This window comes from Martes martes (assembly GCF_963455335.1).
Source record: "Martes martes genome assembly, chromosome: 1".
NCBI classification, from domain to species: domain Eukaryota; kingdom Metazoa; phylum Chordata; class Mammalia; order Carnivora; family Mustelidae; genus Martes; species Martes martes.
The window spans coordinates 206240692-206254195 of NC_137888.1; the positions used below are offsets into that span (position 1 = coordinate 206240692).

Below are 13504 nucleotides of genomic sequence, written 5' to 3' on the forward strand. Positions count from 1 at the left end.
ACAATGGAACAGAATAGAGAGCCCAGAAATAGACCCTCAACTCTATGGTCAACTAATCTTCGACAAAGCAGAAAGGAATGTCCAATGGAAAAAATACAGCCTCTTCAGCAAATGGTGCTGGGAAAATTGGACAGCCACATGCAGAAAAATGTAATTGGTCCATTTCCTTACACCACACTTGAAAATAGACTCAAAATGGATGAAGGACCTCAATGTGAGAAAGGAATCCATCAAAATCCTTGAGTAGAACACAGGCACCAACCTCTTTGACCTCAACCACCGCAACTTCTTCCTAGGAACATCGCCAAAGGCAACAGAAGCAAGGGCAAAAATGAACTGTCAGGACTTAATCAGGATCAAAAGCTTTTGCACAGCAAAGGAAACAGTTAACAAAACCAAAACACAACTGACAGAATGGGAGAAGATGTTTGCAAAGGACATATCAGATAAAGGGCTAGTATCCAAAATCTATAAAGAGCTTATCAAACTCAACTCCCAGAGAACAAATAATCCAATCAAGAAATGGGCAGAGGACATGAACAGACATTTCTGCAAAGAAAACATCCAGATGGCCAACAGACAAATGAAAAGGTGCTCTACGTCACTTGGCATCAGGGAAACACAAATCAAAACCACAATGAGATACCACCTCACACCAGTCAGAATGGCTAAAATTAACAAGTCAAGAAATGGCAGATGCTGGTGAGGATGCAGAGATAGGGGAACCCTTCTACACTGTTGGTGGGAATGCAAGCTGGTGCAACCACTCTGGAAAACAGTGTGGCGATTCCTCAAAAAACTGAAAATAGAGGGGTAACTGGGTGGCTCAGTGGGTTAAAGCCTCTGCCTTCAGCTCGGGTCATGATCCTGGGGTCCTGGGATCGAGCCCCGTGTCGGGCTCTCTGCTCAGCGGGGAGCCTGCTTCCCTCTCTCTCTCTGCCTGCCTCTCTGCCTACTTGTGATCTCTGTCTGTCAAATAAATAAAATAAAAAAAAGCCCTAAAAATAGAGCTACCCTATGACCCAGCAATTGTACTACTGGGTATATATACTAAAGATACAAACGTGGTGCTCCGAAAGGGCATGTGCACCCGATAGTTTATAGCAGCAATGTCCACAATAGCCAAACCATGGAAAGAACCTAGATGTCCATCAACAGATGAATGGATAAAGAAGATGTGATATATATACACAATGGAATACTATGTAGCCATCAAAAGAAATGAAATCTTGCCATTTGCAATGACGTGGGTGGAACTAGAGGGTATTATGCTTAATGAAATAAGTCAATCGGAGAAAGACAACTATCATATGATCTCCCTGATATGAGGAAGTGGAGATGCAATGTGGGGAGGTTGGGAGGGTAGGAAAAGAAAAAAACGAAAGAAGATGGGATTGGGAGGGAGACAAATCATAAAAGACTCAATCTCAAAAAACAGACTGAGGGTTGGTGGTGGGAGGGGGGACGGGAGAGGGTGGTGGGGATATGGACATTGGGGAGGGTATGTGCTATGATGAGTGCTGTGAAATGTGTAAACCTGGCGATTCACAGACCTGTACCCCTGGGGATAAAAATGAAGGGGCGGGGGGTGGAAGGTTGGGGGAACCAGGTGGTGGGTATTAGGGAGGGCACAGATTGCATGGAGCACTGGGTGTGGTGAAAAAACATGAATACTGTTACGCTGAAAATAAATAAAAAATTTAAAAAAATACATTAATGTTTATTTAAAAAAATTAAAAAAAAACAAAAACCAACCAACAAACAAAACAACAACAAATAGCCAAAATTAAACACAAGAATGAAATTTATAAAATTTTAAAAAATTAAAAAAATTAAACATTAAAAAAGGGTTGAGGGGAAGGTTGCTTAGACTCTCAGAGTGGACAAGGTGGGGTTTTCCAGTTGTTCCTGGATGTATGTTGTTCTGTTTGTTAAGGACACTACTTCCCAAAATTATAGTGAAAGTATAACTTGTATATATATATAAAGGCAATATTGAAAAGGGAAAAAAAGACTACAAGGAAGCATATACCTATAAAAATATAGGTGTGAAAAATTTCAAGTTAAAAAGCTACTATGAATTATTCGTTGATATATGAAGCATCTAGTTGATGTGAGAAAAAGACAAAAAGAAAAAAAAACAGAGAAGCGTAAAAGAATAAAAAGAAAAAGAGGGTTGTATCTGAAAAATAAATAAGCCATGAGGTGTCATCTGGAGCTCAATGTCCTATTTTGCTCTGGTGTTGGGATTTTACAGTCTTATGGGACCATAGGTTTGTCTTCCTCTTGTTCTTCCAGTCTTTCTTCTGGGAGAGAGCCCTGCTGTGTTGTTTCTCAGGCAACCCTGCTTGGGCAGAGTTGCCCTGCCCCCAGTTGGGGGAAGACCCCATTGGAAACCAGATTTTTGAGCTCTTGTTCTCTGGCGACTTTTGGCACCACTTCTGAGGGTCAGAGCAAAAATGGCCACACCCAAACCTCTGGCTCAGAGCAGAGAATCAGTCTTCTCTCTTCACTAACCCCTCCCCCCCCAGTGACAAACAGTCTCCTTTTCTGTCCATGCCACTGAACACACAGCCTCCCATGGTATGCACTCACAGAGACTCTCTTAGAGGTCATCCCAGAGGCCTGGGTGTGTCTCTACCCTTTGTGCTTCTAAAACAGCAAGTGGTTGTGTGCTCACATGCACCTGAAGCTCCTGAATCCTGTCTGGGTGCTGCTCTGAAGCCCTTTCCTAATTGCTGCATCTCTGAGAGTTTTTGCCCAGTCCCCTCTGGAGGATGCTCTTGTGCGCTGATGTTATATCACTTTCCAGGAGCCAGCTTATGGAGGCTCCCTCCCCCTTTTTTTATTTTCTGCTATCTCCCCACAGATTCATGACCCTGCTCTTCTTACCTTGAAACAGATGGTGTTTTTCTCCTTGTAGAGACATAGATTTATCTCCTTACATCTAAGGCTGATTTTGTGGTGTTCAGAATGGTTTGGTAGATATCCAGCTAAATTGAGGGGACTGGTTGAAATGGAGCCCTCTACTCCTCAACCCCAAAGTCACTCATAATCCAACATAGTAAATACTTCAGATGTTGGCATTAAGGTCCCCTCAAAATATGTTCACCATCTGTTACCTGTATACACTCAGCTGAGTCTGATCAAACAATCATTTTTCATCTTTTCTTAGACTAAGAATGGTGATCTATAGGCAAGGGGGGCAGTGGGAAATATTTGCCATTGAAGGAAAGCCTGACTCTGTGGAGTAGAATTTCCATAACTGGCCCCATAGACACAAAATTCAGTCTCATTGTCTTCTCTGAGATCATTCCACTGCTGAAGGTGGACATGGAAATGAAAACTTTCAAATTGAAATTTACACCAGTGGTAGACTGTTTACAGAGATGGCCCCACATCCATGTCTTTCTCTGTAGCCATGTCTCTGACAATGCATGCAGCACCTTCCATCAGGTGGTGGGGACTATTTCTCCAACTTTCATCTGGGATCGATGAGGATATTTTATGTGCTGTGGCCAATGGGATATGATGGGAATGACGACCTTAGAGCCTTGGTGCATTTCTGCTTCTCTGTCTTGGAACTCTGTCTCCAAAAAGTGATGTAATCTAGGTGGACTGCCAGAGGAAGTGAGGACATGTACAGCAGAGCCCAGCTCTCGAAGCCAAGGTCTCCCTGATCAGTCAATCCCCAATTATATTAGAATGCCATGTTGAGATCAGCAGAATTCACCCATCTGACAGACAGTTGACTCAAAACAGTTGAAGAGTTCAACAGATATTAGAACTCATCACCATGCATTCCACTTGCTACTAAAGTCATTATACCAAACCGTTTGCTTGTAGGATGACTTGCTATGCAGCAACATTCAAGATCATTCTTTTATTCATGTTTATTTTGGATAACTGTTATAAAGTGACTCTAGGGGTGCCTGGGTGGCTCAGTCAGTTGAGCAACCAGCTCTTCAATTCAGCTCAGGTCATGATCTCAGGGTTGTTAAATCAAGTCCCACTTTGGGTTCTGCATTCAAAAGGGAGTCTACTTGAGATTCTCTTTCTCCCTCTGCCCCTCCTTACCTGCTCTTGGTCTCTCTTTCTCTCTCTGTCTCTCTATATTTCTCTCTCTCAAATAAATAAATAAATCTTAAATTAAGAAAAAAAATAGGTGACTCTAATGAGGATCCATTTCGGGTGTCGACTAGAGTTTAGAAAGACATGCATTTTGGTGGAGATTAAAGTGTGACTCAGAGTCACGTAATGAGGAGGCAGAAATTCATGCTCTCTTTGTCCTGCAGAGGCATGTTGATTTTACCCCAGTGAGACCCATTTTCAGCTTTGATCTCCAGCACTAGAAGAGTACAAATTTGTTTCTTTTAATCCCTCAGTGTGGTAACAGATAGTAGCAACAACAAGAAAGTAACAAAGAAATTTCTCTAATAAAATTTTCTTTGAAAAACTAATGTAAACTTCTCATTTAATTCACTTAGCTTCCTTGGGTGAGGGCATTTTGTGTTGAAACCCTACCTTAAAAAGAAGAAAATCTAAAGTCAATTTAGAGATATTCAGTCCAATTCATGGTTTCAGAGAAGTTCTTGTATAAATGTCAATGTTGTTCTGTATCTGAGGCCTCTGGGATTGAGATAGGAAACTGATTTATTGTGAACATTAAGCCCACCTGCTATACTCTTAATGTTTTCACCTAAATGTCTACATTCCTAAGATTCCACGTGAATATGGAAAAGGAATGCCATTCTTTTCATTTCTTTACTCTCCAAGTTTCTCTCAAGCTTTCTTTCAACAAAATATGTAGTTTATAATGAGTCATAATGATGATTATGAGCCGGAGCATGTACATCCATGCACGTGAATGTGTTTTCTTGAAACAAAAATGTACATGAATACACATAAATTTACACCCACAACCTTTACTCTTGAATATTCTTTGTTCCATAAAGTATTTCTTCACATTTCATCTTTCCTAACAACATTCCATAAAGTTATGTTTCTGATTCCACATTGATTTCAGAAGGAAATGAAGGCTGGAGGGATAACACCCTAAGAATTGAATGACAAATCAGAACTTACTCTGCCTCTTCTGGCATTCTATGGAAATGGAATCATACAGTGTGTTCTCATGACTTTTCAATGACTCTTTTAATTCTTAAAGTGGGCATCAGAAAGGACGAATACCCAACTTTTGTAGCAACATGGACAGGACTAGAAGAGATTATGCTGAGTGAAATAAGTCAAGCAGAGAGAGTCAAGTATCATATGGTTTCACTTATTTGTGGAGCATAACAAATAATATAGAGGACAAGTGGAGATGGAGAGGAGAAGGGAGTTGAGGGAAATTGGAAGGGGAGGTGAACTATGAGAGACTATGGACTCTGAAAAACAACCTGAGGGTTTTGAAGGGGCGGGGTGGGAGGGTGGGGGAACCAGGTGGTGGGTATTAGGGAGGGCACAGATTGCATGGAGCACTGGGTGTGGTGAAAAAACAATGAAAAATACTGGTGGAATTTTGATTGGAATGGCATTAAAAGTATAGATTGCTCTGGGCAGTATAGACATTTTAACGATGTTTATTCTTCCCATCCAAGAGCATGGAATGGTCTTCCATCTTTTTGTGTCTTCTTCAATTTCTTTTAGGAGTGTTCTGTAGTTCCTCGAGTACAGATCTTTAACCTCTTTGGTTAGGTTTATTCCGAGGTATCTTATGGTTTTTGGTGCTATAGTAAATGGAATCGATTCTCTAATTTGCCTTTCTGTATTTTCATTGTTAGTGTATAAGAAAGCCACTGATTTCTGGACATTGACTTTGTATCCTGCTACATTACTGAATTGCTGTATGAGTTCTAGTAGTTTGGAGGTGGAGTCTTTCGGGTTTTCCATATAAAGAATCATGTCATCTGCGAAGAGAGAGAGTTTGACTTCTTCCTTGCCAATCTGGATACCTTTTATTTCTCTTTGTTGTCTGATTGCTGTTGCTAGGACTTCTAATACTATGTTGAACAAGAGTGGTGAGAGTGGGCATCCTTGTCGTGTTCCTGATCTCAATGGGAAGGCTGCAAGCTTTTTCCCATTGAGGATGATATTTGCTGTGGGTTTTTCATAGATAGATTTGATGAAGTTCAGGAATGTTCCCTCTATCCCTATACTTTGAAGCGTTTTAATCAGGAACGGATGCTGGATTTTGTCAAAAGCTTTTTCTGCATCAATGGAGAGGATCATGTGGTTCTTCTCTCTTCTCTTATTGATTTGTTCTATCACATTGATTGATTTGCGAATGTTGAACCATCCTTGTAACCCAGGGATGAATCCTACCTGGTCATGGTGGATAATCTTTTTAATGTGCTGTTGGATCCTGTTTGCTAGGATCTTGTTGAGAATCTTAGCATCCATATTCATCAGTGATATCGGTCTGAAATTCTCCTTTTTGGTAGGGTCTTTGCCTGGTTTGGGGATCAGGGTAATTCAAAGAGCTGGAGCAAATAATACTAAAATTTGTATGGAATCAGAAGAGACCCCGAATTGCTAAGGAAAGGTTGAAAAACAAAAATAAAACTGGTGGCATCACGTTACCTGATTTCAAGCTTTACTACAAAGCTGTGATCACCAAGACAGCATGGTACTGGCATAAAAACAGACACATGGACCAGTGGAACAGAGTAGAGAGCCCAGATATGGACCCTCAACTCTATGGTCAAATAATCTTTGACAAAACAGGAAAAAATATCCAGTGGAAAAAAGACAGTCTCTTCAATAAATGGTGCTGGGAAAACTGGACAGCTATATGTAGAAGAATGAAACTTGACCATTCTCTTACACCGTACACAAAGATAAACTCGAAATGGATAAAAGACCTCAACGTGAGACAGGAATCCATCAGAATCCTCGAGGAGAACATAGGGAGTAACCTCTTTGATATCAGCCACAGCAACTTCTTTCAAGATATGTCTCCAAAGGCGAAGGAAACAAAGGCAAAGATGAACTTCTGGGACTTCATCAAGATAAAAAGCTTCTGCACAGCAAAAGAAACAGTCATCAAAACAAAGAGGCAACCCACGGAATGGGAGAAGATATTTGCAAATGACAGTACAGATAAAAGGTTGATATCCAGGATCTATAAAGAACTCCTCAAACTCAACACACACAAAACAGATAATCATATTAAAAAATGGGCAGAAGATATGAACAGACACTTCTCCAATGAAGACATACAAATGGCTACCAGACACATGAAAAAATGTTCATCATCACTAGCCATCAGGGAGATTCAAATCAAAACCACATTGAGATACCACCTTACACCAGTTAGAATGGCCAAAATTAGCAAGACAGGAAACAACGTGTGTTGGAGAGGATGTGGAGAAAGGGGAACCCTCTTCCACTGTTGGTGGGAATGCAAACTGGTGCAGCCACTTTGGAGAACAGTGTGGAGATTCCTCAGGAAATTAAAAATAGATCTTCCCTATGACCCTGCAATTGCACTGCTGGGTATTTACCCCAAAGATACAGATGGAGTGAAAAGAAGGGCCATCTGTACCCCAATGTTTATAGCAGCAATGGCCACGGTCGCCAAACTGTGGAAAGAACCAAGATGCCCTTCAACGGACGAATGGATAAGGAAGATGTGGTCCATATACACTATGGAGTATTATGCCTCCATCAGAAAGGACGAATACCCAACTTTTGTAGCAACATGGACAGGACTGGAAGAGATTATGCTGAGTGAAATAAGTCAAACAGAGAAAGTCAAGTATCATATGGTTTCACTTATTGGTGGAGCATATCAAATAATATAGAGGACAAGGGTAGATGGAGAGGAGAAGGGAGTTGAGGGAAATTGGAAGGGGAGGTGAACCATGAGAGACTATGGACTCTGAAAAACAACCTGAGGGTTTTGAAGGGGCGGGGTGGGAGGGTGGGGGAACCAGGTGGTGGGTATTAGGGAGGGCACAGATTGCATGGAGCACTGGGTGTGGTGAAAAAACAATGAATACTGTTACGCTGAAAATAAATAAAAAATTAAAAAAAAATACAAGAAAAAGACCTTGAACCTAGTGAGAAGTATTAATGATAAATACATGATAAATAAATAAATGGTAAATATATAAATATATATAAATAAATGATAAAATTTCTTTAAAAAAAAAAAAAAGAAAAGAAAAAACAATGAATACTGTTATGCTGAAAAGAAAGAAAAAATTAAAAAAAATAAAATAAAATCTTCAAAGAGAAAAAAAAAGCTTGCTTGATCCACTAACTGAGGTGCCCTGTGACTTATTTATTCATTTATTTATTTATTATTTGTCATCATATAGTATGTCAGTTTATTATTTAAATATTCTCTTTATTATAATTATTTTTATTAAATTCTCTTTATTAAAATATAAATTCTGACTTTGTTCCCTTTGTGTTTTGAGATTATAAAAGAACTCATAACTAAAATTAAGTTGTTCCATTATACTTTTATTCTTTGAGTCTAAATATCTATATTCTTTTAATTTCATGTTATTTCAACCATTCACTCTTTTTTTTCAATCTTCTCTAAATTTCTTTCAGATTTCCTATCAACATAAGAGATGGGATTATTGATGTGTGTTACACATACATGTGTAAGAATGTATTTGTAAGAAGTAATACACACATACATACACATACATATATACACAAAACACTTCTTGGACTCACCCACTATTTCCAAACACTGTATTTATTCCTAACAACATCCACCTGCATTAGAGATAAGGAAACAGAAGTTTCAGATTGATTACATTTTTCTTACAATCATATAACAAATCTTCAAAGCTTTTGTTCACTTTTTTGGTTTATATATAAATGGTCTCAGGCAGTATATGTACTCTTAAATTTTTTTTAACATACAATGTATTATTTTTTTCAGGGGTACAGTTCTCTGAATCATCAGTCTTACACAATTCAGAGGATTCACCATAGCATATACACCCCCCCATATCCATAACACAGACACCCTATCCCTTCTCCCCACCCCCTGCTCCAGCAACCCTCAGTTTGTTTCTTGAGATTAAGAGTCTCTTATGGTTGTCTCCCTCTCCAGTCCCATATTGTTTCATTTTCCCCTTCCTTCCCACCCCCACAATCCCCATCCTATCTCTTAAATTCCTCATATCAGAGATATCATATGATAATCATCTTTCTCTGATTGACTTATTTTTCTTAGCATAATACCTTCTAGTTCTATCCACAACATTGCAAATGTCAACATTTCAGCTTTTTTGATGGCTGCATAATATTCCTTGTATATATATACCACATTTTCTTTATCCATTCATCTGTTGATGGACATCTAGGTTCTTTCCATAGTTTGGCTATTGTGGACATTGCTGCTATCAACATTGAGTTGCATGTGTCCCTTCGGATCACTACATTTGTATCTGTAGGATAAACACCCAATAGCACAATTGCTGGGTCATAGGGTAGCTCTATTTATAACTTCTTAGGGAATCGCTGTACTGTTTTCCAGAGTGGCTATACCAGCTTGCATTCCCACCAACAATGTAGGAGAGTTCCCTTTTCTCTGCACCCTTGCCAACACCTGTCATTTCCTGACTGGTTAATTTTAGCCATTCTGACTTGTATGAGGTGGTATCTCACTGTGGTTTTGATTTGTATTTTCCTGATGCCGTGTACTCATGCTTTTTGTATGATTGCTTTAATTCAGAATATTCTGCATTTTATATCTGTTTAGTTTCTTGTGTGTCATTGTAATTCAATGAATTGTTTAAAAGAAAAAAATCTGTTATAACTAATCAATGAATTAAGCAAGATATAAAGACAATATACAAAAATTGGTTGCAATTCTGTACACTAAAATGAAATTATCAGAAAGGAGAATCTTTCAAAAAATCCCATTTACAACTACATCAACAAAAATAAAATATCTAAGAGTACATTTGAACAAGAGGTGAAATATCTATACAGTGGAAAATGTACGATATTGCTGAATGAAACTGAAGACACAAAGAAATGGAAAGATATTCCATGCTCATTTTTCGGAAGAATTAATGCTGTTACAATGTCCCTACTACTCAAATCAATCTGTGGGTTCAGTGTAATCCCTGTCAAAATTCCAATGGCATATTTTACAGAAACAAAACAAACATTCCTTCAATTTTTATGGAATCACAAAGACCCCAAATAGCCAAAGCAATCATTAGAAAGAAGAACGAACCTAGAGGAAACATCCTCCCTGATTTCAAACTATATTACAAAGGTCTGGTTACCAAAACAGCACGAAATGCCCACAGGTCAATGGAATTGACTAGAGAGCCCAGAAATAAACCCACAGATAAGTGGTTAACAAGTTTATGACAAAAGAGGCAAGAATCTAAATTAAGGAAGGAACAGTCTTTCAATAAATGGTGTTGGGTAAATTGGACAAACACACCCCAAAAAACTGGACTACTATCTTATACCAAAGGCAAAATTTAATTCAAAATGGATTAAAGACTTGAATGTAAGACCTGAAGCCATAAAAAGCCCTAAAAGGAAACATATAGGTCTTGGCAACGATTTTTAGGATTTGACAGCAAAAGCAACAGAGCAAAAGCAAAACTAAAAAGATCTACCTCAAAGTAAGTACTTCTGCACAACAGATGAAACCATCAATAAATTAAAAGGCAACCTCCTGGGTAGCAAGGAATATTTGCACATCATGTATCTAAGGGGTAAATATTCCAGATGTATAAAGAAGTCATGCAACTTAATAGCAACAAACAATCTGATTAAAAAATGGGCAGAGGATCTGAACAGACATTTTTCAATGAAGACATAGAGATGGCCAACAGGGGAGGAGGTCAAGAAGGTGGAGGAGTAGGGGATCCTATTTCAACCATTCCCTGAATTGAGCTGGATATCTACCAGACCACTCTGAACACACACAAAATCAGCCTGAGACATAAGAAGATATATCAGGATCTATACCAACAGAATATCTTTGACTGCTGGTTTCAAGATATAAAGCTCCTGCTGAGCAGGGATCCCAATGCAGGCCTTGAACCCAGAACCCCCAGATCATATCCTGAACTGAAAGCAGACACCTAACTGACTGAGCCACCCAGGTGCCCAAGGAATCACATTTGTATGTAGAACATGAAAATTCCAACCAAAATCTAGAAAATAATTTAATAAAAACCCAAACATGCCACTGGTCTTTCATCTTAATGAACACACTTTACAAATGACTTTGATATACCTAATTCAATGAATACATGAAGTGCCTGAGAAAGAACTATTTTTCACAGCAATAAATATATGATTTAATATTTTGCTTTATCATCCTTGAAGCCAAGTTTGATTCTAAGCCATATTATGTCACTCTTTTTATGCATATTTGTCTTTTTGGGTAGATTGCACTTGGAGACATGTATTTTATTATCATTTTTTTTTGCAAGTGACTACGGAACTCATGGTTGACAGAAGCTATGTAACAAAAAGATCCTAATGTGTAGAAAAATCCCATGATCTGCTATAGCCACCATTATGTTGAAGTTTGCATTCTTAAGAAAAGCACTTAAAGTAGTGATATACAAAGGAATAATGTTCACAAAAGTGAAGCATAGTTGTCTCAGATTTTTCTGTTATAAACTTAAATAAGTAGCTGTTGTGGCCAAGAGTAGATTTCCCATAGAAGAGTACTTAGGTAAACGGAAGAAAAACAAAAGTCACTATGATTTTTTATTTGAGAAGAAATTATTCTTAACATATGCATGCAATCCCTCAAATAAGAAAGAATGCCCAAATATTTCATATCCAAGGTTAGAAATGACATTGAGAGAGTAGGAAAATGACAAAGGGAAAATTTCTTGGATATCAGAGTTATCACAAATCTTAATAAAGTGAGTTACATAAATTATGCAGAGAGGTAAAAACGTAGATATTACAGGAAAGAAAATACAGAAGACGTATGTTCCACTTTCACAATTTGATCAAAGTATCACAACATTTGGCTCAGGCTTTCAACCCTGCAATCATGGGTGCTTCTTCAGCTCCAGGAAAATTGTCCATTTTAGAGCTTCCATCCCAGAGAATCTCATCAGGGAACGTTTTATGTCTTTGTTCCTCAGGCTATAGATGAAGGGGTTCAGCATGGGTGTGACCACAGTGTACATCACTGAGGCTACTGCACTAGAATGGGAGCTCTGGGTAGCAGCAGAGCTAAAGTACACTCCTAGGCCTGTACAATAAAATAAGAAGACAACTGAGAGGTGAGATGTACAGGTAGAAAATGCTTTACACTTGCCCTGAGCTGATGAGATCCCACATATGGAGGAAACAATCTTAGAGTAAGAGTAAAGGATGCCAATGAAGGGACCAACAGCCAGCAACATGGCTGCAAAATACATCACCATATTATTGAGAAAGGTGTCAGAACATGCAAGTTGGATCATCTGATTGAGTTCACAGAAAAAGTGGGGGATTTCCACCTCTGTGCAGAAGGACAGCCGCAACACCATGGAAGTGTGTAGTAAGGAATGAAAGACACTCAGGATCCAACATACCAGAACCAGCAGTCCACAAAGCCAGGGTTTCATGATGACTGTGTAGTGCAGTGGGTGACAGATGGCCACAAAGCGGTCATAAGCCATCACAGACAGGAGAAAGATATCTAATCCTGTAAACAGTATGAAAAAATACATCTGTGTGATGCAGCCTGCATAGGTTATGACTTTGATCTGAGTCTGAATGTTCCACAGCATCTTTGGGATGGTGGTAGAGGTAAAACATATGTCTACAAATGACAGGTTGGCCAGAAAGAAGTACATGGGAGTGTAGAGGTGGGAATCAGAGTTGACAGCCAGGATGAGGAGCAGGTTTCCAACCACAGTGATCAAATACATGGAGAGGAAAAGCCCGAATATGAGGAGCTGCAGTTCTGGTTTCTCTGAAAATCCCAGAAGCTGGAACTCTGAAATTCCTGTATTGTTTCCTGGGTCCATATGATGCAGTTGACTACCAGCACAGGGGAAAATAACAGAACTAATTTTCACACAAATAGTCCTTCCTCAGATTGTGGAATTGCAACAATTTATATTTTCAGTATAGAAAAAAATTGCAATATTTTGTGAATGGATTTGGGCCCCTTGAGAGGAACCCTAGTTCCTCTCTGATTAGGAATTTTCTTCACAACATCAGATGTTCCCCAAAAGGACAGATATTTTACCATTTTAGGAAGAAAATATTTCATGCATTGGAGGACTATATAGCGCATAGACCATGTTTTGGAAACTCTAGTAATAAAGTAGAGTGCTAAAAAGAAAATATCCCTACAATTCAATGATGGTGATAGGTTAGTTGCATATTTAAAGATCAAATAATCATGAGGTGGGGAGAGATGATATGAACAGAGCAGAAGCTGATTAAGGGAGAGAATATGTTCGGTGTTATATTGAGTATTCAGTCAAGCTTAGCTACCAAGATGACCTTTGAACAAAGACCTCATGGGAGAGAGGATGGAAGAAGG

General features: G+C 38.8%; 1 protein-coding gene across 1 annotated transcript; it reads right to left on the reverse strand.

Moving 5' to 3' along the window:
* Positions 1–12011: 12011 nt before the first annotated feature.
* LOC308351764 (olfactory receptor-like protein OLF4) lies at positions 12012–12980 on the reverse strand (the record flags this gene model as incomplete). Its single annotated transcript, XM_080817688.1, has 1 exon — positions 12012–12980. One exon carries the CDS (start codon positions 12978–12980, stop codon positions 12012–12014), a length of 969 nt encoding a protein of 322 aa, XP_080673814.1.
* Between the last annotated feature and the right edge of the window lie 524 nt (positions 12981–13504).